The sequence below is a fragment of the Piliocolobus tephrosceles genome, chromosome 1, assembly GCF_002776525.5.
Source record: "Piliocolobus tephrosceles isolate RC106 chromosome 1, ASM277652v3, whole genome shotgun sequence".
Classification (NCBI taxonomy): Eukaryota; Metazoa; Chordata; class Mammalia; order Primates; family Cercopithecidae; genus Piliocolobus; species Piliocolobus tephrosceles.
The window spans coordinates 147,393,039-147,420,698 of record NC_045434.1 but is presented as its reverse complement, the minus strand read 5'-3'; the positions used below and the strand labels follow the sequence as shown (position 1 = coordinate 147,420,698).

General features: G+C 41.1%; 2 protein-coding genes across 4 annotated transcripts in view; one reads left to right on the top strand and one right to left on the bottom strand.

The window, feature by feature from the left end:
* Window positions 1-22,497, bottom strand: part of CRYZ (crystallin zeta) — a 28,473-nt gene extending 5,976 nt beyond the window's left edge. The window contains exons 1-5 of the mRNA XM_023209366.3: window positions 22,359-22,497; window positions 14,008-14,131; window positions 12,413-12,565; window positions 8,345-8,508; window positions 3,396-3,447 (exon numbers count right to left, since the gene is read on the bottom strand). Of these exons, the coding sequence (XP_023065134.1) occupies window positions 3,396-3,447; window positions 8,345-8,508; window positions 12,413-12,565; window positions 14,008-14,118 (480 nt within the window). The 5' untranslated portion in view covers window positions 14,119-14,131; window positions 22,359-22,497. The remainder of the gene's footprint in view (window positions 1-3,395; window positions 3,448-8,344; window positions 8,509-12,412; window positions 12,566-14,007; window positions 14,132-22,358) is intronic.
* Window positions 22,463-27,660, top strand: part of TYW3 (tRNA-yW synthesizing protein 3 homolog) — a 35,504-nt gene continuing 30,306 nt past the window's right edge. For 2 of the 3 annotated variants that reach the window (XR_002731099.2, XM_023209377.2), the window contains exon 1: window positions 22,463-22,797. Coding sequence is in view for 2 of the 3 variants with exons in the window: in XM_023209377.2 (XP_023065145.1) it covers window positions 22,624-22,797 (174 nt within the window). In the remaining variant the exon portion in view is untranslated. Of the gene's footprint in view, window positions 22,798-22,845; window positions 23,110-27,660 lie in introns of those variants that run through there. The other variant, XM_023209389.2, reaches the window with a different exon arrangement.

Sequence of the window (27,660 nt, the reverse complement as noted above, 5' to 3'; positions counted from 1 at the left end):
CATAGGATCTGAGGGGTGAAGGTAGAGGCTTTTGAGTATATTAAAAACTATGCAGAACCACTGGAGAGCTTAAGCCAGGAAATGATCTGGCTGACTCAGGCTTTAAAAAGGCTGCTCCAATTACATGTGAGGCGTAACGAAGGCAGTGAGGAAAATGGGAGGAGGAAGATCAGTTTGTAGCTGTTAGAAGTCTAGATAAGAGATGAAGCTGGCTTGAACAAAGGTGGTGGCACTGGAAAAAATAAACAAATTCAGATATAGTTTAGAAGTAAGCTAATGCGACTTCCTCACAGATTGAATGCGAGAGATGAGGAAAAGAGAAAAATACAGGATGTCTCCTATGTCTTTGGCCAGATTAACTGGGTAGAGTAACTGAGAAGGAGACTGCAGAGCACTAAGTTTGTGAAAATCTCCAGATTTCATTTTGCCAAGTGCAGTGGTGCATGCCTGTAATCCCAGCTATGTGGGAGGCTGAGGCGGGAGGACTGCTTGGGCCCAGGACTTTGAGGAGTTTGAGGTTGCAGTGCTCATACACTGCACTGCACTGTAGCCTGGGTAACGGAACAAGACTCTGTCTCTAAAAAATAAAAATAAAAGAACCACTTGGTACATGCTGAGCTGTACAGTGCTCATCTACTTAAAGGCGAAGATATTCAGCAATCAGGTGAATATGAGTATGGAGTCAAAGGAGTTCAGTTGGAGATATTAAAGATTCATTATCTTACAGACGGTATTTAAAGCCAAAGGATTAAGTGGAACATGGTGGCTCATGCCTGTAATCCCAGCACTTTGGGAGGCTGAGGTGGGTGGATCACCTGGGGTCAGGAATTCGAGACCAATCTGGGCAACCTGGCCAAATCCCAGCCTCCTAAAGTGCTGGGATTGTAAGAAATCACTAGAATACCAGATAAATGTGCTTAGCTTAGCATAAAAGAGAAATCAAAGTAGTTTAAGAAGACAGACAAAACAGCAATTATTTAAATAACAATACTAGGAAATATGTCTGATTAGATGACAAATGATTATACAAATAAGTGTCACATACATTGAGAACAGAGTTTCCCAAACTTGGCACTATTGACATTTTGGGCCAGTTAATTATTTGCTGTGGGAGACTATCCCATGTATTGAAGAGTATCTACCCCCTAGATGCCAGAAACCCTTCCCCAAGTTGTGACAACCAAATATGTCTTCAGACATTGCCAAGTGTCCCAGAGCGGAAGGAGAAATGATACAAAATCACCCACTACTCATAACCAGTGATTTACAGGGAGGACTGGGTTAGGCAAGAAAAGAATTAAGATGAAAAATAATGATAGAAACAGATTAAAGTTGTAACAGAAACCAGGCCTGAAATGGACCTTCAAGATTATATGGCACATGGGAATAACAAGGCTGGACTCAGCCAGGTTATGGCAGGAATTTGCTTAACTGAAACAAACGAATACATGGAACTCACTGTCTGACGGAGGAGAGAGACATCCAAATAGATAAAACACAATCCAATATGGGGTGGGCCCAATTGATTTTCTACTTTAATTTTCAAATTTAAATAAAAGACCTCTAATAAAACCATACTTTAAAAAGCTAATGTAACTACATCTCCTGATGTTCTAACTGCTTTAAAAGGGTACTCAATAGCTCTTTTTAAAAAGGCACTGTTTATTCTATTCTTGTCAACAATTATACCAGCAATACTCCTTTGACAGATTATGCACCATTATGTGTCAACTATTTTTCTTCTACTTATTTTGCTAACACTAAAATAGGGCACTCCTCACCAACATATCTGGATAATAGCTGTGTTCATAAATTCCACACCATTTTAAACACACAACATAATCCCCAAGGAATTTGAATTAAATGAGGACAGAAAGTACAGACAGACACAAGGCAAAACCCAGTACTGTTTCCCTCTGATAGGACAGGGAGGATCAGAAGCGCTTCACACACCAGGTCGACAGCCTATCCCTGCCAGCCGAGGATTTAACAAACTCAGCCAGCTCAGAGAACACTGTGGATTTTACCTTAAAAAAACAATCATGGTGAAGCAACTGGGCTTTTTACAAGAGGGTAAAGGGAATATAAAGAGATTTTCTTTAAACTCTTCTCTCCCCTTTCTACTGAAATCTTTCCCTTCTGCACAGAGCATGATGTTAGCTCTCTGAAAGCCAGGGTAATTTAAATAAATGTATGTGTTTGACAGATCCTTTAGTTATTTAGGGTTAAATTTAATTTAACCAAAAAATAGCCTCTTCAGTGAAGTTAAACAATGGGAGTTTTGGACAAGGTGTATCTGTCATATTTTCTCAAGCCCCATAAAGACAATCTTGGTGTTTTTTAATAAATTGTCTGATCTGTGAAATCCTTTAGAATTGACCTATTGGAAGTGTAGGAAGCTAGGTGTGAAACCTCCCATCTACCTAAAGAAACAGAGACAAAAAGGACTGAAACTACCTGTCCTTTTACTTTTAAAGGTAAATTCACATTTTCAAGATACCAATCATTATTCAGGGGACAACGTGCCATTTAATATGTTATTTCTTGCAATCCACTCTCCAGAATACACAGTGCTCTGTAAGGGTTAACAGCTTCCTCAAAGTAAGTATCTAGCCCCAGGCCTTTTATTTTTAAAATGCAAAATCTTATCTCCAAAATTTCCAAAGCATCCATTGATAGAGTTCATGTGGATTTCTTGTTAAATTCTAACTGCAGAGCTCTAACTTTTCCGCTCTAAGCTCCTGAGAGGCAGATTGGCAGCTAGTTTCTTGAAGAGGTTTCTCACAGCCCTGTGTTGGATGATTTCACTGAAGGGCTTATTTTAAGTTCAGAGTCCTCCTCCCCCACTCCCCCACATTAGCATTTTCAGCCATGGGTTGTGGTGTTGAGGACAGGCCTGTATACTGCACTCCATGAATGTCATCAAAGCACAGCAGGCAAGCAGCAGAAGGGAGATAGAAAGGACTAAGAATTCACAGTGTAGCTTTACCGTGCTGTCTGGGGCAACATAGGGAAGCTTTAATGAGCCTTAGTTTCCTTATCTAAGGGAATATGGAATTAACATCAACCTTAAAGAACTGTTTAAAATTCTAAATAAATATGTTTATATGCTACTTGAAGGCAAAAACAAGGCCAGTTTATCTTAGTCCACACCCACTACAGGTGGGAAATCTAACATATTTTTGAAGGGGTGCTCTGTTGGGTTTATTAACCAAGAAATGCTAAACTAATGACTAAATATCACCTGAAGAAGACCAAAATCAAAAAAGCTTTACTACATAAAGAAAAAAAGCATCTTGGACTATATTTATAAATCTGACTTTTAAAAATGACCAAAGGAACTATAATGAAATAAACTCAAGCTTGTTTCAAAATACACTAAAAAAAATACTTACTCCTCCACTCGCCCCATGAACCAGAACACTTTCTCCAGCTTTCACACGGGCACTGCAAAGAAAGTATAAGTTACATCACCTTATATTTTGAAGCTAATTAATCTAGGTGTTTTCATCATCTTAAGGAATTTCTACCCTTAGTCTGGCTAACACTAACACAAAGAGCAAATGCAACCTGATATACAGCCCCAAATATTCCCTAAGCTTCACAGAATAAACAAAGCCTTCAATTCATTTATTTCTTTAACAAGTATTTACTGGGAGTCTTTATGTTCCAGGCACTATGCTGCTGGACACTGGGATCACTATGTGGCGCTACTTCTGAGTAGCTACAGTCCTTGTAGGTCATGAAGTGAAACTGCTGAGCCTGGAGGATCTGGAATCTCTCATTCCCATATATCCCCACAGAAAGGGCCTCAAAGCAGGTTTATTATAGCTCAGTCTTTATTCTGTGGTCTAGAGTAATGTCCAAGTAAACACAGTAGCTATTTTTTTTGCCCGAGGAAAGAAAGTATTTTTTTCTTCTCCATGTCTCTGAACATCAGGTTGCACCAGCCTTGTACTCTCACTTCAGAGAGCAAAGCTGAGTCAGCAAAGGTCAGAGAGTAGGAAATGCAATAAATCCTATCACAAAGATTCCCATGTCATCCCCTAAAATGTCCAGATTCTCTGGTGAAATGGCATTTTCTTTTTACTTCTGGTTCACATGACTACTTTTCTAGTATATACTGAAAAGAAGGGACATGCAGCAAGGCATGAGGGGATGCCTCACTATTCCAGATGGACAGTACCAATGTCATAAGCCAGCAGATGCTGTGGGATCCAGATCTGACTCTCAGAAAGGATCTTTTACTTCCTTGAACAATGTGGGGTGGCCACACTGTAGAGACATTATGGAACATTATGCTCTATCTGGTAAAGAGAACACAGTAACCAGAGTCCTGCTCCCAGCTGTGCACCAACAACTGAGAAGTGGCAACAATGAGCAATAAGAGAAGCTTTCTCCCACACTCTTGCTTGTAGCTAAAGAGACTGAGGACAATATGTTAAAGTAAAACATAAACATAAGGGGATAGGATCACTAGTGTTAAACTATGGGATATGAAATACCTCCCAACGAAATTTTCCAAAAATTCTTATACGATGCCCCTCAAACACTAAAGACACATTCTCATAAAAATCCCTAGGCCTGGGGTGAGGGGAGAAAAAGCAGGCAAATCCTTTCCTCAATCCTTGTGCAGAGTCTCTGTGACAGTTAATTTTATGTGTCAACTTGACTGGGCCAAGGAATCCGATATTTGTTCCAACATTACTCTGGATGTTTCTGTAACAGTGTTTTTTTTGTTTTGTTTTGTTTTGTTTTAATGAGATTAACATTGAAATAGCTGGATTTTGAGTAAAGCAGATGACACTCTAGAATGTGGGTGTGCCTCATCCAATCAGCTGAAGGCTTTTGTTCTCAAAGACTGACCTCTGATGAGCAAGAGTAAATTCAGCCAGCAAACTTTCTAGGGACTTAAACTGCACCTCTTCCTTGCGTCTCCAGCCTGCTGGCCCACTGCAACAGATTTTAGACTCACCAGTCCTCCACAATTTCATGGGCCAACTCTTTAAAATGAATCAATCTGTGTGCGTGCGCGTTTGTGTGTGTGTGTGTGTGTGTGTACACAGTGACTGCCTCTTAAGGAATTTATACAGAGATAAATGATAGATTAGATAGATCAAATAGATAGATGATTGACTGATAGACAGGCAGACAGAGAGACACACATCTTGTTGTTTGCTTCTCTGGAGGACCCCGACTAATGCAGTCATCTTCGCTGGCGCTCACAGCACTCAGCCTGGCCTTCCATGCTGCTGTTCCCTACCATCTTCTAGTCACTAAAGACTAAGACCTGGCACACAGCCTTTCTCTTCCACCCCAAATCCAGCTCCCATCAAGGAGATTCAGCATTCCCCAGAAAATCAAGCACCACAGTTCCTGAATTTTCCTCCACTTATAGCCACTCTCTCCCAGGGCTATAACTACCAGCAACCATTCCCCGAGAAGTATCAGATGCCAATAACCAGGATTATGACACTAATCTATCCTAATTCTGAAAACCCATATTCTCTCAAAATCTTTCTTCAACTATGCAGAGATTACTGACTCTCGACAGCTCCATTTCTGCCCACTTGCTGCTCCTGGCCTTCCTTCCATCCCTCTTCAGCCTGGATTCCATAGTAGATTGCCCAACCTCCTCTCCCCACAGTCGCCTGTGCTCTCATTTCCTTTGCACCATTCCATTTTGCCACCAATATTCCAGCCCTGGATTAATGTTCAAATCTAGCTTCCTTGATACTTTATCCAAATGACTAAGTATTATAGAACAAAAAATCACATGACCATGCATTTTGGTGCCACTTCAGCTCTGATTGTTAAAATATCACTTTTTGCCTCCTACTTAATTGTGAAAAGTGAGGCAATGACATACAAGTACCTTCAACACTCCACCTCCCTACCCATAAATGTTTCCATAATTGTATCATCTTTACCCCTTCTAGGTTTTACGGATAAGCTATCCTTTCCATACTGGAAGCCAGTCTCTCTACCTATGTCCTAAGTCCTTTCCATCTTACCTTATGCAGATTTTTTTCGATCTGTAAATATGTTCAAGTCTTGCCTATTCTTAAAAAAAAAATCCCTTTTTCCCACATACTCTCCTCAGGTAACCTTCTACTCTCTCTTCCTTGTCTCCCCGATTTTTAAAAGAATAGTCGTCACTCAAGGAATTGATTTCCTCTTCCTTCCTCAATCCACTCAATCAAGCTCTTCCCACCATTCTATTGAAAAGGAACTGACTAATGTCACCAATGACCGCTTAATTGCTGGGCCCAACTGTTATTTGTTTCTGAACAGACCTCTGTGTTGCATTTGACAGCTGGCCTCCCTCCTTAGTAGCAATATCAATTGCCACTCCTAAGGCTGCCAGCAGAGATTGTTGTGAACTTGTGAACCTGTGCGAGCCCTGTACTAAGAACTTTATACACATTACCTCCAAATAATTCTTACCACACCTTAGCAGGTAGGTGCTGTTATTATCTATGTTTCTCAAATCAGTAAATTGCACCTGAGATGTTTAAGTAACTTAACCAAGGTCACACAACTAGCACTATGTGAAGACATTAACCCAGGCCTTTCTGTCTTCAAAGCCCATGTATTCACTGGATGCTTAAGGGATACCATGACCTCTAGATTCTGCCGGCCATGGAATCCTTTCAGTCTCTTATGAGTCTATCCTTTTTCTCTCACTACGTTCTTAAATGGTGATGTTCACGAGGGTTCTATTCTCACTCCAGTGTTCTCAATCCCTGAGGGATTTCAACCATGCTGCTATCCCCAAATTTTTATCTCCAATCTTCAAGCTTCTGACTTTTTTATCCAATAGGCTACTGAACCTCTCCATTAGGATGTGTCTCTCACAATTTCAAATCCAAAACTCAATACAGCTTCCCTCTGAAACTTTCTCCTTCTTTTCTTTGTCACAGGTAAACATGAACCAAGCTAGGAAAGCTAGACTACTCTTAAGCTCTTCCTCATTCTCTACCTGCAAATAATCACCAAATACCCCTGATTTTACCCCCACTAAATAGTTATTCTTTCCTCTCTACTTACTTCTTCTACCAGAACCCTTGCTCTGACTCATAAGGATTTTGTCTAGTGGAGACTCCTATAAGACACTCCTATCTCTCTCTCCATTCCTATCCTCAAATCCATCCTACACACAGCAGATAAGTGATCTTAATCAAACACAAATATCACAATGGTAGTCTCCTGAATAAAGCATTTCATTACTTCCAGTCCTTTATAGAGCAATAGATGAGCTCTATAATCTGTCTTTTACAATCTGAATTCTATCTATTTGATGACAGTTAACATTTATTGAAAGATTACTCTGTTCCAACTTTATTCTTCACTACTCCTTCTCTTGAAATTTCCTCTCTAACAAAATCAAGTTGCTATAGCTGTTCCCACATACCACACTGTTTTTCCCCATACTATCCCCATTGTCTAGAATGTCCTCTCTCCTTCTAGTTACCCTTCCTCGGGTGAATTCCCTCTGATGCTTTTCAAATACTTAGTAGACGGGATTAAAATATAGATTCTCAGGCACCAGCTATGGAAACTGACCAGAGGGTCTGGGGTAGGGCCCTATAGTGTACTATTAAATTGCTGCCTGGATGATTCTAATGGATAACAAGATTCTTGAACCACGGCTTTAAAATAATAAGTTAAAATAATAAGTCTTTTTTTTCCTTTTTTTTTTTGTGAGACGGAGTCTCGCTCTGTCATTCAGGCTGGCATGCAGTGGCACGATCTCAGCTCACTGCAAGCTCCGCCTCCTGGGTTCACGCCATTCTCCTGCCTCAGCTTCCTGAGTACCTGGGGCTACAGGTGCCCACCACCATGCCTGGCTAATTTTTTGTATTTTTAGTAGAGATGGGGTTTCATCGTGTTAGCCAAGATGGTCTTGATCTGAGCTGGTGATCTGCCCATCTCGGCCTCCCAAAGTTCTGGGATTACAGGTGTTAGCCACCACGAAAATAGTAAGTCTTACACCTTGCCAGGAAGCCCTACCTCATCACCACAGGCACATGCCTTCTGAGCCTATATATCCCTATGCACATTTCTACCACTGTACTTCCCACATTATATATAAATATGATCACTCTTATGTCATTTCCCTTACTAGACTATGAGCATCTTGAACACAGTGTTCGCTCTTTTTTGTATCCCCAGTGATTAGTACAATTTCCCAAATTCACAGTTTCCATTATATAAATGTTTAATGGTAAGTAACTGGTAACCAAAAATAATGAACAGATGAATGGACAGACAACTAGAAGGGAGGCAGTTAACACTGCCCTCTTTTGGCATTGGCCATAAAATTGACAAAGTGTGTTATTACCTGTGGATCAGAGCTCGATAGGCTGTAAAATATGGGATACCGATAGCAGCTCCTTGTTTAAAGTCCAGTTTTTCAGGTAGTTTGTAAACAGTGTGGTCTGCTGCAAGAGCATACTCTGCATAGCCCCCAGAGATCGTGCTGCTAGTGAAAACTCTGTCACCTTTCTAGGGGAAGAGACAAATGAATAAATGCAGGAGGACTAAAAATATTACGTCAAAATAGGTATAATCCTTTATAACAAGAAATAAGTGAATACTTATCTATTGTTCTCTATATCTAGGGTCTCATATAAATAATTTTGGTTTTTTGAGTTGGAGTCTTGCTTTGTCACCCAGGCTGGCGTACAATGGCATGCTCTCAGCCCATCACAACCTCTGCCTCCCGGGTTCAAGCAATTCTCCTGCCTCAGCCTCCCAAGTAGCTGGCATTACAGGCACGCACCACCATGCCCAGCTAATTTTTGTATTTTTAGTAGAGACAGGGTTTCACCATGTTGGTCAGGCTGGTCTTGAACTCCTGACCTCGTGATCTGCCCACCTCAGCCCCCTAAAGTGCTGGGATTACAGGTGTGAGCTACGGTGCCCAGCCATAAATCATTTTAAAATACTGAACATTTAAAAATATTTAATAATGGGAACTGATGGGAAGAAAATCTAAGGAAAACAGAAAAAAATATAAGGAAGGATAAACTTCTTTGAATGGCATCATGATGATGCTGATGGCTCAGTCCATGAAGAGCTTGCTACGTCAGGCACTGCATTAAGTGTCTCTGGAATGTTATCTAATTTCATCTTCACAACAGCCAGTGAGGTGGGCATGTTTATTATCTCTTATTTTAGAGCAATCCCCACTACACAGATGAGGAAATTGAGGAACAAAGAAGTTCAATAATCTTCTCAGATCAAGCAGCTAGCAAATAGCAAGCAACATAAACTGTTATTTTTGCCCAAAATGCTAGGGAGAAGAAACAAATAAAATCTGAAGTTTCTTCCACACACCAAACACCTACTCTAAATCCCATCCATGAGTTTCCTCACCCCTGCATTGCCACTATGTCTCATGCAAACACCCAAAGGCAGAAAACCATACTAGGACCCTGACAGCAGATGACCCAGGACAGCCTTCTTTTTGTCACGGTACCAGAAACGCAGTAAAGTCTCAACAAATGTCTGTTGAACCTCACTATTAAAAAGCAGATGCAGGACTCAGGGTGAAGTAATGCCCTAGCCAGGTATTATTGGTCCAGTATGTAATCCGCATGTTAGGGAAAATTGGATTGCCCACCGTAACCACCAGCCTTAACTCCTCCTTCTTAAAAAAAGTAAATATTCCTTAGAAGAGGCAAATTATTAAGGCAATGATTGCTCAGTATACTTTAACAGAAATCTGAAAATGTAGAAATGCTATCTGATAGGATAAAGACAAAAAAGATTCAAAAGCCATCCAAGAATCAAAGACAAGTACCACCACTTAATATGGTTGCCTAGAAATGTCAAATATGATGAAGATTAATCCTGTTTTTACAGCTAAAAAACATGTTAAATTGATTTCAATATAATTCAAACATTTACTGCGAATATACGATATAGAAAGCATTATTTCAAGTTATGTGAGGGACATCAATACCACTGTCCCTAATGTCAAGCATCCTAGACTCTAGGAGGAGAGAAAAGCAAACGATAGAAATAATTATAAAAGCAAGGCAAACATGATGAGCCACTGAGGATAGGTAAAAGAAAAAGAAAGAAATCACTTCTAAGTAGAGGAAATTAGGAATAGCTTCATTGAGAAACTAATAATTGAGGTAAGTCTTGAAGAACAGGACAAGATTTTGAAAACTAGAATGGGGAAGAGTCATTATGGGTGAAGGAAACAAAGTTGGCAAAATGATAGGGACAGGAATAAATGCCAAGAAATTAGCAGCATTTATTACCAATGAGTAAGCAGACTAACGTGTGGTATGTAACCATTTCAGGAGATAAAATGAAAAGAAATTGAAGCTAAAGTGTAAAATCCTTTGAATCCATGTTTATAAGTTTCAATTAAATTTCGTCAATTAGAAGAACCAATATGAACAAAAACACAGAGATGAGAGAACATGGGATGCGCAGGGAAGGACAAACAGTTCATTGCTGAAGAATAAACTACACTGTGAAGAGGAGTGGGAGGTAAGACTGGAAAAATAGATGGGAGAGAGCAGGAAACAGTCTTATTTCGTAACAATAAGGAATTTTAAGAGTCTTCCTGAAGTCTGTAAGACATGGATGCAAGAATGAAAACAGAGGTGTAAAACAATCATAATTATATTTTATAAAAGGATTCATTCTAGATTAAGGATGAATTCCTGGGAAAAGAGAAAGTTACGTAGCCATTATAGAAATCCAGGTCAGGGGTGTAGTTAAGTAGGTAAGATAGCCTGAACTAAACTACTGGCAGTGGAAATGGAAAGGAGAGAGAAAACAGTTCTAGTAAGGGAAAGCGAGGAGTAATCCTCAAATCCCAGAAGTCACCAGGACAGTCACACAAGAGAGGCACTATCTGCAGTGAGAAAAGATAAGCTAGTTTTAGACACGTTTTGTATGAGATTTCTGGAAGTTGACCCTGAGTGTCCAGTGTCTCCAAAAGAACTCTCTGCAGTGATGGAAATGTTCACATCTGCACTGTCCAGCAGGGCAGCCACTGGACACAGGAGGCTATTAAGCATTTGAAACGTTGCTAGAGTGACTCAGGAACTGAATTTTCTTATTTTATTTTATTTATTTATTTTTTTTTATTATTTATTTATTTATTTATTTATTTTTTGAGACGGAATCTCGCTCTGTCCCCCTGGCTGGAGTGCAGTGGCGCGATCTCGGCTCACTGCAAGCTCCGCCTCCCGGGTTCACGCCATTCTCCTGCCTCAGCTGGAGTGAATTTTCAATATGAATTTAAGTTGAATTTTAAATTGCCACATGTGGCTAGTGGCTACCGTTTTGGATAGCACAGATCCAGAGTTTAGCAGAAAATTCTATGCTAAAGATGTAACATGTGATAATGGCAACAAAGAGAGTGTGTGAGATTGCAAAAAAGGTAAACAATACAGAAAGCAGAAGTCTAAATAGAAACTGAGAGCCCTAGGCAACACCAAGATTTGAGGAATATCCAGAGAAAAAGAGAGGCCTGAAAACGGAGGCCCAGAAAGGAAGGGGAGAGAAAAACAGAAGAAAATGATATCACAGAAGCTGCAGAAAAAGTTTTTTAAAGAAAAAGTTAAGTGGCTGAGAGTGTCAAATGTCACAGAGAAGTCAAGAAAGATAATGACATAAAAGGGCCCATTAACTCCAGCAATACAGAGGCCATTAGTAACATTAGCAAGAGTCCTTTCAGTGGAGCGATGGGGGCAGAAGCCAGGTTGCCACAGGCTGAGGAGTGGAAAGCTATATGAATTTGCCAGTCTTCCTGTACAGGGGAACAGTAATCTTCTCTGTCTCAACCTAATTTTGGTAAGGTGCTGCCAAAGTTGAGTAGGTTAAGGAATTATGAAGAAAGATGCTAGGACATGAGTCTACTATAAATATGTCTTTTGGTATATATATATATATATATATATATATATCCTGATCATAACATTTTCAGTGACTGAATCAGAGCTCCAAAACTGTATAGTGACCTTGCATTTTTTCATGTTTTACTTATTTTTCAAAAGAATTAACTTTATCTTATGAAGCAAAATTTATAAAAGGAATTAAAAATTATATTAGCTTGTGTATCATCAAGAGTTGGGAAATAGTCTAACTTCCTTGTGTGCTTTCTTTCCTTACATATTTCTATTAAATCAAAAAAATCACAGTTCATTCTGTGGGGACACGAAGATACAGAAATTATCCAGCACCTATTCACAACAAAGTAGTAAACAAATAAGGCCTCTGGATAAAATCTAATTTCTTTTTTGACTAGAGGAGTCTCCCAAGTGGCAGAAATTGTGTAACAGGGCCTTTTAAAGCCTTAAATAAGATGTAGTTGAAAGCTATATTCAAATATTTTAAGGAAATAAATTAAGCCAAATAGAAATAATTAAAAATGCAATACCTTGAAAGCAGATGCATTATCTCCAACAGCTTCTATCACCCCAGCCACATCTGAGCCAGGAGTATAGGGTAAGAGTGGTTTTATACTGTGAGTACCAGAGCGAATGTATGTCTCCACAGGGTTGACACCACATGCATAGACCTTGATTAGAACCTGCAATGACAATGTATTTTAGTTCACAGAAAGAATATAGGCATTCATTTAACTTTATGCTAGGACTGTGCTGATTATGGGAGCTATCAAAATGGGAGAAAAAAGCAAAACAAATAAGTGCTTGCCTTCAACAAGCTCACATTCCAGTTTTACAAGCTAACATAAATAAGTATGACAGAATGGCTATGTACTGTATTAAAAACATTTTGGGGAAAACAGTGAAAGAAATATTTAAGGGGATATGTGGTAGAGACCTCTGCATGCTCGTCAAACCCATTTTCTCCTTTTCCTGGGTTATACAGAAAAAGCGGTGCCTCTTCGCCTCCCTCATGGTTATGATTAGCCAAGTGACTGAGTTCTAGCCAATGGAACGTTAGCAAAAGTGACAGCAGACACTTGCAGGCCTGACCGATTAAAACTTCCTAGCCAAGCCACACTGTGCTTTTCCTCTTCCATGGAGACCCTGGAAGACAGGGGTTGGGTGGCAGAGCCACATGAAAGAAGAAGCTGAGTCCCTAAGTCACTGTTGGAGAACAGCTACCCACCCACATTTGAGAACTTTTAAATTTAGTGTATAAGAAATAATTATCCGTGGCTGGACCATTGTAATTTTTAGGTTACAGCAATTGTAGGAGCTAATTTTACCTTAATTAACACAGAATGATTACCTCTGGTATAAAAGTAAGGGAAGGCTTTATAAAGGAAGTGGTATTTGAGTTAGGGTTTAAAAGATAAGTAGAAATTATGAATGAGAGAAAAAGGATAGTTCAGGTGAAAAAACAATAGCATGTGCAAAGACAGAGGAATGAAAGGGAGTCTTAAGGAAATTGGACAAAATCTCATGTTGTTACAGCACTGTATCTCTATATGGAGAGGGAGTGATGAGAAAAAAATTTGTAAAGATAGGTTATAGCCAAACCGTAAAAACTCTCATAGGCTTGCTAAGAAAATTAGAGTTGGGAGGCATGGAGGGTGCACTAATAAAAATACATAATTTAAAATCAAAAGTATATTATTAAAGTCATTGGAGATGATTAAACTATACACTTAAATTCTCATGAATCACACATGAAAAAGCATGAATGCAAAAGAAAATTGTTTTCCCAGCATGCAAAAAATAAAAATTATGAATGTTTGTAATAGAATAACTTATTCAAAACTCCTTATGTGTCCATTCAGAAAAATCCAGTTATTGCACTACATAGATCATTTCCTACATCAAAAATTTTCTTATAACCAAAGGTTATTCTTTTTCATACATCTACTTCACTAATTATCAGGTTTATGTTAACTTTATCAATGTCCATATGTATATGTAGTGTAAATTGCATCCTAATTCAATGTCTTTAAAAATAATTGTGACTCTGCTTCTTTTGAACACTATTTGTAAGAGACTCACACTCAGTATAATTATGGCCTCAATAAAGTAATTTTATTTCTACCTGATGGTCTTTTGGAATTGGTACTGCAATATCTGACTGCAATTTCAGGACTTCTGGTCCACCAAATTCAAAAACTCTAACAGCTCTCATCAACTTCTGTCTGGTCGCCATGGTGATCTAGACACTAAGAAAGAAAAAAATTAATGTATTGTCACATTGTATCTAAGATATCACCATGCCCCCCCCCCCCCCCCCCCCCCCCCCCCCAGATCCAACAATTTTTTCAAATAACAATTTAAATCATGAGCTTACCACTGATCTCATTTCATGTTTAAGGACCTTTCATCTTACAAATCCCTCAGCTACAAAGCAAAATACTTCATGATACTTACTGTAGGGATTCAGTGCCTTCAACAAAGGAACCAAATATGCAAACAAAAACATCTGGATAGACATAGCATGATATCATATTTAGGTTTTCTTGCTTGGGTTGCGATTTTAGAAATTTAATGAGTTTAGTTTTATTAACATTAGGTGAACCGCCCTCCTTTTGTTAGATTATGAAACATTTCAAACATTTACCTGACACCCAGTGTATTGGTTCATTTTCATACTGCTATGAAGAAATACTGGCGACTGGATAATTTATAAAGGAAACAGGTTTAATGGACTCACAGTTCCACATGGCTAGGGAGGTCTCATAATCATGGTGGAAGGCAAAGGGAAAGCAATGGCATGTCTTACATGGTGGCAGACAAGAGAGCTTGTGCAGGGGAATTCCCTTTTATAAAACCATCGGATCTAGTGAGACTTATTCACTATCACTAGAACAGCAAGGGAACTCTCTTCCCCATGACTCAATTACCTCCCACCACGTCCTGCCTTCCCAACAGTCTCCCAAAATCTTAACTAATTTCAGCATAAACTCAAAAGTTCACAGTCCAAAGTCTCATCAGAGACAAGGCAAGTTCCTTCTGCCTATCACCCTGTAAAATCAAAAGTGTTTGGACAAACGGAGGCAGGATGGCGCACTTCCGGGTTCTTCTTCACCAACTTTTCCCACGGGCGGGAAAATGCAGCCGGCGCCCGGGAAGGTGCAGACCAACCAGGCATGCACCAGGTGACGTCAATCCGAAGAGACCAAGATTTACCTGGTCGCACCTGCGGAACGCCCCAGACACGCCCGTGCCCCGCCTATTGCCCTCCCACTCCTAGAAAAGCCGCTCTCGGCCAGGGTCCCACGTGGCCTTCCTGAGTCCCTCACTCCTGTCGGGATGTCGGGACTGCAGGAACTCCGTCCGAGAGCCCCACCAGGGGGACTCTGTCGGCCTTCCTTGCCGGAGGCCGACAGACCTCTTCCCCACACCTTAAGTGACCAAAATAAATTTGCAGTTTTGCTCCTACACTTGCCTACTCGCTGGTTCTTTTGTACGCGCTCTGGTGGTCTTAGAAAAACAAATCAAAAAGCAAGTTAGTTACTTCCTAGATACAATGGGGGTACAGGAAATGGGTAAATGCAGCTGTTCCAAATGGGAGAAATTGGCCAAAACAAAGGGGCTACAGGTCCCATGAAAGTCTGAAATCCAACGGGGCAGTCAAATCTTAAAGCTCCAAAATGAACTCTTTTGACTCCACATCTCACATCCAGGTCACTCTGATAAAAGACATAGGTTCCCACGGTCTTGGTCAGCTCTGCCCCAGTGACTTTGCAGGGTAAAGCCTCCCTGCTGGCTGCTTTCATGGGCTGGCATTGGTGTCTGCAGCCTTTCCAGGCATACAGTGTGAGCTATCAGTGGATAGCTTCCATTCCGGGGTATGGAAGACAGTGGCCCTCTTCTCACAGCTCCACTAGGTGGTGCCCCAGAAGGGACACTGTGTGGGGGCTCCCAGTTCACATTTCCCTTCCACACTGCCCTAGCAGAGGTTCTCTATGAGGGCTCCATCCCTGCAGCATACCTCTGGCTGGACATTCAAGAATTTCCACACAACCTCTGAAATCTAGGTGGAAGTTCCCAAACCTCAATTGTTGAATTCTGTGCACTGGCACGCCCAACACCACATGATTGTCTCAGAGGCCTCGGACTTGCACCTCTGAAGCAATGGCCTGATCTGTATGTTAGCACCTTTAGGCCATGGCTCAGATGCAGGGCACCAAGTCCCTAGGCTGCACACAGCATGGGTGCCCTGGGCCCAGTCCAGGAAACCATTTTTTAACTCCTAGGCATCTGGGTCTGTGATGAGAGAGACTGCTACAAAGGTCTCTGACATGCCCTGGAGACATTTTCCCCACTCCATTATCTTGATGATTAACATTTGGCTCCTCCTTACCTAGGCAAGTTTCTGCAGCTGGCTTGAATTTCTCCTCAGAAAATGGATTTTTTTCTATTGCATCTTCAGGCTGCAAATTTTCTGAAATTTTATGCTCTGCTTTCCTTTTAAACATAAGTTCCAATTCCAAATCATATCTTTGTGAATACATGAAACTGAATGCTTTTAACAATGCACAAGTCACCTCTTGAATGTTTTACTGCTTAGAAATTTCTTCTGCCAGATACCCTAAATCATCTCTCTCAGGTTCAATGCTCCACAGATGTCTACAACAGGTGCAAGACACAAGTCTCTTTGCTAAAACACAACAAAATTCACCTTTGCTCCAGTTCCCAACAGGTTCCTCATTTCCATCCAAGACTACCTTGGCCTGGACTTTATTGTCCAAATCACTATCAACATTTTGGTCAAAGTCATTCAACAAGTTTCTAGGAAGTTCCAAACATTTTTCCCCACATCTTCCTGTCTTTTGAGCCCTCCAAACTGTTCCAACCTCTGCCTGTTACCCGGTTCCAAAGTGGCTTCCACATTTTCAGGTATCTTTACAGCACTACCGAACTCTAATGGTACCTATTTACTATATTAGTTCATTTTCATACCGCTATGAAAAAACACCTGAGACTGGGTACAATTTATAAAGGAAAGAGGTTTAACAGACTTGTAGTTTCATGTGGCTGGGGAGACCTCACGATCATGGCAGAGGGCAAAGGAGAAGCAAAGGCACAACTTACATGGCAGCAGACAAGAGAGCATGTGCAGAGGAACCCTCCTTTATAAAACCATCAGATCTCCGAGATCATCCTGGCTAACACAGTGAAACCCTGTCTCTACTAAAAAATACAAAGCAAACAAACAAAATTAGCCGGGCATGGTGGTGGGCACCTGTAGTCCCAGCTACTTGGGAGACTGAGGCAGGAGAATGGCATGAACCTGGGAGGCGGAGCTTGCAGTGAGCTGAGATCGTGCCACTACACTCCAGCCACTACACTGCAGCCTCGGCAACAGCACAAGACTGTCAAAAAAAACAAAAAACAAAAAACAAAAAAACCATCAGATCTCATGAGACGTATTCACTATCATGGGAACAGCATGCAAATGATTGAATTCCTCCCCCAGGTCCCTCCCATGATACGTGGAAATTATGGGAGCTACAGCTGAAGACGAGATTTGTGTGGGGACACAGCCAAACCATATTACCCAGCTTTAACAAATCTTAACATTTAAAAAACCTAAACTATTATAGATATAATTGAAGCCAAACCTGCTTCTGGCCCACCCTTTCAAGAGGTGACTATAACCATAAATTCAGTACTCATCATTCTCAAGCATTTAATATCACTTCTACGTGTGTATGTAATATTAAACAATATGTGTTATTGTTTTGCATGTTTTCAAAATTCATACAGTTTAGGGAATACAAAAATCTCAAAAACTTAATGCTGAAAGGAAAAAGCAAATTCTGATTTGAAAAAGAATTCTACAATTTGCTTTTTCCTTTCAGCATTAAGTTTTTTGAGATTTATCAATGTCGAAACATTTGGCTTTCTGTAGTTCATTCATTTTAACAATAGGGGAAAAATGTCAAAAACTAAAAACAGTGCACCATATGCAATCTTTTATAAATTACAAGGGCACAGCTAACCTTTCTGTCATATCACTGTTAATACCAAATGAAACGAAAACTGAGTTCAAATAACCTATAAAAAGGCAAAGAACATTTGTACAGAAAATTATATAATCTTAGAAAATTTTCTGTACCTGTAAAGATGTAATGAAAGGTTTTGACTATATCCCCATAATTTTATCTGTGGGTTATCATAATTTCTTGAAATCAACCAAATAGTGTTAGATTCTGCCATCACCTAAAACATCTGCTTCAACCACAAGAAGTTTAAACATTAAGAAGAGCTGCAGAAACCAGGACCTGATACGAAAGAATTCAGACTTTTACTGTATCAGAACTCCACACAGGACTACTCAGAACAGAGCCCATACTGGCTATAAAATGTCATTCCACATTTTCACATACAGCAGCTGGGGCAGGGGGTGGAATCAGAAGTATTTTGGTAGTGTTATTGATGGAAAGTTCCTGATATAATTAATCAAAAGTTTGTGTCACTTTAAAACCCTTAAAATGATTTAACACAGTGCCTAGTACAAAGGAGAAAGTGACATTTCCAAAGGTTGTTTAGCAATGACATATCCTGAAGGGTGGTCCTCGGGGGAAAAAAAGAGGCAGAAGCAGGCAGACGGCATAAAGATTGCACTTTAAAACGGCTTGGCAGTGTCTGACGGGGAGATGATCTGTCAGAGGGCAGGGCTGGGAAAAAACAGCCCACTCCTCCTCAGCAATCTCACCACTCTTACTTCCATTTAGGTCTTCACTCTAGCTGAGAATTCTTTAGACAAGAAAGTGAAAGTGTCAAGAAAATAAAAAAGAAAAAGGTTGCCCAGATGAGAATTTTCCATGGTGGATATAAGAACACAGAGGTTGTTTTTGTTTTGTTTTGTTATTTCAACATGGTGTTATGGGAAGAGCAGATTTTGGAATACGCAGCTCAAAGTGTGAGTCCCAGCTCTATTATGTAGCAGCCACATGGCCTGCATGTGGCTGCATGTGGCTGTGGACTGCAAGGCAGTCAACCTCTTGATGCTGTTTCCTCATCTGAAATCTGGGCTCCCACTCAGAGTTACATGCTAGAGACATGGCAAGCACCAAGCACAGAACTTAGCAAACACATGCTCTTGTATATAGTAGACATCACTATTGGTTTCCCCTCTATTCTTTTCAGTTTCTGAATCATAAGGATTGCCTGAGCCCAGGAGACCCAGCCCAGCCTGGGCAACATGACAAAATGGCATCTCTACAAAAAAAAAAAAAAAAAAATTAGCTAGGTGTGGTGACAAGCACGGGTGGTCCCAGCTACTCAGGAGGCTGAGCTGGGAGGATCGCTTGAGCCCAGGAGGTCAAGGCTGCAGTGAGGCAGTGAGCTGTGATCATGCCACTGCACCACTCCAGCCTGGATGACAGTGTGAGACCCAGTCTCAAAAAAAAAAAAAAAAAAAAAAGCAGACTAGAGAAGTCAATAAAATGTTATGAAAAAAAATACACTCTATAGTTCTATAATTATCTTTAATTTAATATAACGATATTTACAGGACTCTGGTTATCAAAACAAGCTCTTATTCTCAAAGAATTCGGTGAAGATGACTTAAACAAAACATTAATACCAAACATTGGTTGTTACCCAATGTGTATTTTTCTGAACCTTAACTGCATGAAGCAGTGTGTTAAACTCAGAGAACACAAAGAACAAGGAGAATATGCCCCACCCTGCCCCTAGCTTCTGTAAGCTGGGTGCTCTCTCTCTCACACCTACACACATACCCTATGAGATGCTTGCTCTTTTTCCATTTTCCATATCTATCTACTTCCTACCTATTTCTTTCACTCACATCTCACAATTACCATTAAAAAAAAAACTGTTGTAATAATAAAAGTAAAATCACTCTGAAACAGGAGCTGTATCTCCTCCCCATGCCTCGCGCCCCCTCCCCCCACCCCACCACACACACGCATTTTGGCATTGGCTAAGTGAGAGAAAGGAATAAAGAAAGAGGACTCATCCTACTGGATTTGGAAGACTCATCTGCTTTGCCCAGTACTAAACTACCACATTATCCTATTGGGCTTGAAAGTGATGGGGCATGGCCTGACCACACTATCTCCTACATTGCTTCAGCTCATCTTATTTCCCACTGAGCCTTTAGCATTCTGATTGATCAGGCTCCAACCTGCACTCATTGCCTTTGAACTCACCTATCCACGGGATCATCATATGCTTCATAATGATGAAGCCTGTCAAAGGAGATTATACAAATAACAAAATAACGTGGCATACTGATAGCAAATAGGATAATACTTAAACTCCTGTAATACTGGATTTCTTCTAAAAAGCATAAGTCTTTCACTTTCATTGACATAACTATTTTCACAACAAGTAGTTATTTAAACTATGATTTTATGCAGAAGTAAAAATAAAATCGCCATCCATTTTATGGATGAGAAAACATCACAAGAGGTTAAGAGACTTGGCCAGGGTCACATAGAAGCAAAGCTAGAACCCAAGTCCTATAATTAAATGGTGTTAGCTGATTTTTTTTTTTTTTTTAACTTTACAATCCTTTTCATCTCACCCTTTGAGATGCTGGCATATAAGACCCTTTACTTCATAGAAATAAACTTTACAATAGTGATAGTGAGAAAGATTGAGCTAGAAAATGTGAAATCAAACTAACCTGCAAGTAGAATCACATATTTCATGACTAAGGCATCTGCTTAGAGTTTGAAATTTCTCAAATGCCCACTAAGTCAGGGAATGCAGCAGAAATACAAAGGACATGATTCTATTTTTAAAAATGTGTAAAAAAAATTACTCCCTAGCATCGGATCCTTGTGGACAGGACAGACCTTTCCATTGCTTGTGGTGTTTAATTAAACTATACTTCAAACAGGCCTTCCTGTTTATCAAATATAAACTTTTAAAAATTGGAGTCCCTTGGTTTAATTTTTGGTTTTATTTTACCTCTGAAAGGTTGCCAATACGCCTTACAAATCTAGGAAATAGGAAATCTAAAATCCCTCCTCCAACAGTGATCTTTTTCCTGGCCATGCTTGTATCCATTTGATTTAAATGAAAATTAAAGGAATTGGGAAAATGTTAGGAGTATATTTTAACATAGAAAGAACAGATCAATTCACAAAGCCAGAACAAAGGAACATTATGAGACAAGAGCAAAAGTAAAATTAAATAAGAATTCTGGCAAGAATTTTAAAAACTGAAAACTTAGAAAAAAAATCAATCATTACAAAATGTTCTGCTGCTAATACAAAATAACTCATGTAAGTATATGGTTTATTAATAATCCAGAAGGTAAAAAAGTCAAGAATTACAAGTGGTCAAAGAAAGTCTCTTCCTGGCTGTGTGATCTTATCAGGTCACTTCTGTTCACTTGTGACAGGACGGAGTATGAAGAAGGGAGGAGTTTAACAGATAATTCCGGACTCCTCCAGGTTCCCTGATGGTATGGAACAGAGCAGTCTGTTCCCTAATGTTGGGGTGGTAGAGCTCGGAGAGATTTGCTCCTGAACTCGCTGCGCTAACCAGACACGTAATCACAGTGGCTTCAGTGGGACTCACACAGCAATTTCCATTAGCTACGGACAAGCATTCCAAACTTTAGCCTTTAGGTTTAATCATTGACACACCTTCCCTGGTCACTGAGTCTCCTCTAGAAACTCAGTATAAACATCCTACGATGTGTTACCAGGGTGTTTCGTAATTTTCTTTTGAATATTATTCTAAGTGGGGGGCGTCACAGGGTCAATAAAAATATACATTTCTCTCAAAGTAAGACTGCAATCCTGATGACAAAGCTGAAGGAAGACCAGGCGGCGAGCTCCGGGAAACCTGTAATTGTGGGAATCAAGGAGAAAAAAATTTCCCACAGCTGGGCTGTGGGACGGGGCCCTACCTAGGAGAAGAAATCAAATCCCCTACAGCTGGGCTGTGGGAAGGGGCCCTACCTAGGAGAAGAAATCCCCTACAGCTGGGCTGTGGGAAGGGGCTCTACCTAGGAGAAATCCCCTACAGCTAGGCTGTGGGAAGGGGCCCCGGACTGACCGCTGCGCGCTGCTGCAGGAATCCCCAAACATAGGCACTGGCTGCAGGGAAAATCAAGCAGGTGACTGGCGGGGGTGCAGCGTGGGACTGGGGGTCGGGGAGTGCAGGGGGCGGAGGCTGGGCAGGGGTAGTTCCAACGAAAGCCTCATGGTGTGGTAGCCTAAACTCAAGAGACTAAACGCAGGACCAGAGCGCAAAACTCCCTACCTGATTTATGGATGGGAACTTGCAGCCCCTGAAGGGGAATGGCTTTGGTCTGGAGCTTTTTACGCACTAATTCTCTGAGAGGACAGAGGGCAGGAAAGGAGTGCGGCCAAAATCAACCTCCGTTGCACTTGGACGAGCAGTGAGGAGATTCGCTGTCTGAACAACAAAGGAGAGTTTTTATAAACCACTTACCAAGATCTAGAGTGGGAATTAAAATCTGCGTGGGCCTCTTCAGATTCCACAGGATGAGGTCTGCTACAAGTTCTCCAACTTTTGCAGGCTCCGCCCACGCTGTGCGCCTCTCGCCAACCCCAGGCGAAGGCACTAGAATTTCCCAAATTAAGAACGCAGAGGAAGTTTGGACCTTTTCGGCCACCGCTCGCTTCAATATGGCCGCCCCCAGGGAGAGACTAGGCAACCGCGAAGGAGCAGATCGCAGCCCGTGAGTCCCTCACACATGGATCACAGCGCCGAGTTCAGGAAATGGAAGGCGCAGTGTTTGAGCAAAGCGGACCTCAGCCGGAAGGGCAGTGTGGACGATGATGTGGTAGAGCTTGTGCAGTTTCTCAACACGCGAGATCAGTTTTTCACCACTAGCTCCTGCGCTGGCCGCATCCTACTCCTTGACGGGGTGAGGGCCCCTTTGCTCCCGTCCAGCGCCTGCTTTCTAGTGCGAAACCTTAGGAGCCCTGTGCCCACCCAGTGACGACCCGATCCAGCATGTCTGTGTTTGTTCCTCCGCGGGGTGGTCTGTTTCTTTATATGTGTAATTTAGGGGTTTAGTGTTTCTAAAAGTTTAATGTGGCAATTAATCAGCTGAGGATCTTTTAAAATACAGATTATGATTTTTCAGGTGTAGAGTAGGGCCTAATCCTGTGCATTTCTAACAAGTGCCCAAATGATGTTGAAACTGCTGACCTGGGAACTATCTTGTGTGGCAAAGGTTAGAAAATTGATTTTATTATATGAATACTAAGGGAATTTAAAGACTTTGTAGCCTGCCAAGGTATTGAATGCTGGAATCCGCTCATCAACAGCTCTGACATTGTTACTGCATGCTTGAACATCACCAGGGTTAAGGAGTTCACTGCCTCCTAGTGAGCCCCTCCATTATTACAACTGTTATTACCGTTCTGTTAGTTTTACGCAGATAAATAGGATCATATATAATTTAGGATGGTTAGACTTATGATTTTTAACTTTATGATGGGCTTACAGAGGTAGTAAATGCATTTTGACTTACATTTTCCACTTATGACGCATTTATTGGGATGTAAGCCCATCATAAATCAAGAAGCAGCTGTACAAGCCATACCTCCTTATTTGCAGGTTCGTTACCCCAGTCAACAGCAGTCTGAAAATATTAAATGAAAATTCCAGAAATAAACAATTAGTAAGTTTTAAATTGCATGCTGTTCTGAGTAGTGTGATAAAATCTTGAGCCAACCAGCTCCTTCCAGAATGGGAGGTGAATCATCCCTTTGTCCAGAATATTCCACTATATACTCTTGCTGCCCTTTAGCTACTTGATAGCCCTCTGGGTTATCAGATCCACTGTGGTGGTATCACAGGGCTTGTGTTCAAGTAACTCTTATTTTACTTAATAATGACCCCAAAGTAAGAGAGTAATGATGCTGGTTATTTGGATCTGACAACAGTAAGTCATAAAGTGCTTCTTTGATGTGAAAAGGTGAAAGTTCTTAAGGAAACACTTAAGGAAAGAAAAAATAGCATATTCTGAGGTTGCTAAGATCTATGGAAAGAATGAATCTGTGTCAGTGAAATTGTGAAGAAGGAAAAAGAAATTCATTCTTCTGAGGTTTCAGGCATCCATTAGGGGGTCTGGGGACATATCCCCTGAGGATAAGGCTGCTTGGGAGTGATATTGCTTAGATTAAAAACCATTGGCTGTGTTGTAGCAGGACAAGCCACAGACAAAACTCCTCAGACACTGAGTTAAAGAAGGAAGGGGTTTATTCAGCCAGGTGCATCCGCGAGATTCCTGTCTCAAGAGCCGAGCTCCCCGAGTGAGCAATTCCTGTCTCTTTTAAGGACTCACAACTCTAAGGGGGTGCATGTGAGAGGGTCGTGATTGATTGAGCAAGCAGGGGGTACGTGACTGGGGGCTGCATACACTGGTAATTAGATTGAAACAAAACAAGGTAGGGATTTTCATAGTGCGTTTCTATACAATGTCTGTAATCTATAGATAACATAACTGATTAGATCAGGGGTTGATCTTTAACTGCCAGGCCCAGGGTGTGGTGCCAGTCTGTCTGCCTGTGGATTTCATTTTTGTCTTTTAATTTTTACTTCTTTCTTTGGAGGCAGAAATTGGGCATAAGACGATATGAGGGGTGGTCTCCTCCCTTATTCCCCTATTTTGAGACTCTCACTCATTTTATTAGTGGGAGTTCTCACTTTAATTTTCACTACCCATGTCTTCTTGCAAGACAGATTGATAGTGATTCATATAGTACACTTGTGCTTAAGTATTTTGGTGAACTAAGGTAGCGATGAAGCTTTTTATCATTTGAGGAAGTACAGGTAGCAAACAAGGGAGCAGTAGGCAGGTTCCTATTATTATTATAACTCTTATTATAAGAGTTTTAAATCCTCCTAGCGCTGGGAACCATTTTCCAAACATGGCCCCAGGATCAAATCCATGCCACACTTGCACGGGCACATGTGCCAGTTTTGTCATACCTCTATGTCTTCAACTACTTGCCCTTGATCATCTACGTGTAGACAGCAATTAGTAAGATTAAATTTTCCACACACCCCTCCTTCAGCTGCTAGCAAATAGTCGAGAGCCAATCTGAGTTTCTTGCCAGGCCAGAATAGTCAAGGCTCTGCCAGTTTTATTAGTGATTATTTCTAAGACAGCTTGTAACCTTATTCAGTTGATCATGTAAATGGAAGTCTTGTATCCCCATGAGCCGTCTAGTGCCCAAGTAGCAGGCCCATAATATTGTATAATTCTCTCAGGGGGCCATTCATCATCTTTCCAATTTCCTATAGCTATGCTTCTCTTTTCGTGGGAAGCATAGACAGGGAAACCCAGGAGTTGGCCTGTTTTTATGGGCAGTAGGAAGACAGATGGTTTAATAGTGCCAATAACACAACTATCTGCCCACTGGTCACATAATTTCGTATAAGCTCTATGCCCACATATCCATTATAATCCAGTGGGGGCTGTCCGGTCCTGGTGGGACTCCAGGCGGGTCCACATGGTTTGCAACTTTGGGAATTTGCTAAATGGATTCTTCTCTGTTTGATTTGAACTCCACCAAGTGACTGTTTTTGTGGTACCATTATACAGTTTCTGTCCCAGACAACTAAGTTGTCCTACCAGGTGAGTGAATTCTTTTCCTTCTCTAGCTATGCAGTATTGTCCAATAATTGAGGCTTTTAGGACCCAGAAATTATCAGGGTGATTCTTTTGAGCCGGGAATTCATCAGGAATTGAGTCTGTAGGTACTAATTCTTGGGCTTCCCATGGCCATTGATCTCCCATTCAGTTCCTCCACATACATAACATGAAGTGACATTGAGAGACTGGGCTACATAGCTCGGCTAACTGCGAAAACAAATTTCTTGTTTTTCCTGGAATTTCTGGTACTGGTACATTTAGTTCATCATAGAAAGTTTGAAACACTGGTTCAGGAGAGCGTTTGTAAACTTCTCCTCAAACCAAGATATTTACTCGAGGATACAGTCTGACCCCATCGATTCCTAAAGTCACACACTCCCCTTTTTTCCAGTGAGGATCAAGGGGATTGATTATTGCTAGCTCTAAGGGGTTACATTGTCCCTTAGTACAGGAAGGGCCATTTTTTTCTTTCTGAAGGTGGACCGGATCCTTTTTATTTTTTATCCAAGTGGCCCAAATGACAGAAGACCAGGATCCACATTCATTTCCACACAGTCCTAATTCATGTGAAATATACTTATTTTCAGTCATATAGCCTTTTTTCCCAACTAAAAGAGCCACATCCCCTTTCTAACTTACTGTTAATGACAGCACAGGCATCAAATTTTAAGGTGACTTGTTTGGGCACCCCTTTTCTGTTTTGGCTAACACTTTACTCGTATCCTTTATGATCCCCTACCAGTCTTGAGTTCTTAATTTTATTTTAAAAACTGTGGTCATGGGTGGCTCAGATGAGTAATAACACACATCAGGTTGGTCATATCCTGGGCTACATACCTTGTATAGAATAACATTATACAAACAATTTCTTTTTAGAGTTCCAGTACACTTATAATAACCATAAAATAATAGGACTGTAGCAACCTTTTATCCTACCTCAGTGACTTGATGTACACTGGGAACAGCCCTCAGTCTGAGGAAGGTCAGTTGAAGTCCTTACTGTACAAGTCCAAATTTTAAGGAAAATGAGTCCCGCGATGAGTTTCCTCATGCTTCGGCTGTGTGGACCAGTCAGCTTCCAGGTGTGACTGGAGCAGGGCTTGTCATCTTTTTCAAAATCACTTTGCAGAAGGTTGGTGAAGCTGCTCCCATCCATGTACTGCTTACAGTCTACTAATGTTTAAGGATAGTCTCGAAGGTTAGGCCTGCTAGAATAACTACTTGTATATCTCTCTTTCTTTCTGTCTTTGACTTTGTTTCTCTCTGACTTTCCTTTTGCCTTTGTCTTTTCTCTGTCTCTGCCATTCTCTCTCTGCCATTCTCTTTCTCTCTCTCTTCTTGACTCCCTCTTTGTCTGTCTCTTCCTCTCTGTCTCTTTCTCTCTCTCTTTGCCTCTTTTCCTCTCTGTCTCTTTCTTTTCTTTCTCTCTGCTGATCTTCCCTTGCCCTGCCAGCCGCTTATGCTGCTGTTCTCTAAACCACTGTGTGTTGGGGGCAGGGGGTCTAAAACCAGCTGTAACCAAGTGTCTAAGTACAGAAACTGGTCTGGGTTCCTTGGCTTGTAGGTTACCTTGTGCCATACCTTTGAAACAAGGGACATGTCCAGGCTTCCTTCTTTTTTTTTTTTGAGACGGAGTCTCTTTCTGTCACCCAGGCTGGAGTGCAGTGGTACGATCTCAGCTCACTGCAAGCTCCACCTCCTGGGTTCATGCCATTCTTCTGCCTCAACCTCCCTAGTAGCTGGGACCACAGGCGCCCGCCATTGCGCGTGGCTAATTTTTTAGAATTTTTAGTAGAGACAGGGTTTCACTACGTTAGCCAGGATAGTCACGATCTCCTGACCTCGTGATCCACCCACCTTGGCCTCTCAAAGTGCTGGGATTACAGGCGTGAGCCACCGTGCCCAGCCCAGGCTTCCTTCTAATGGCCAACCTACCCCTAATGCTGGCCAGGCTCTTACACAAAGTTTTAAGTTTTCCTGGTGTCATAGTACTCCACAGTCTCCTTTAAATGCTTTTTTCAAAATTTTCAACATAGTTCCTAGTAGGGTGGACTTATTTGTGCCTGACCTATGCTTCTTCAAGACAAAACAACCCGCTCACACCACATGCACACCACAAAA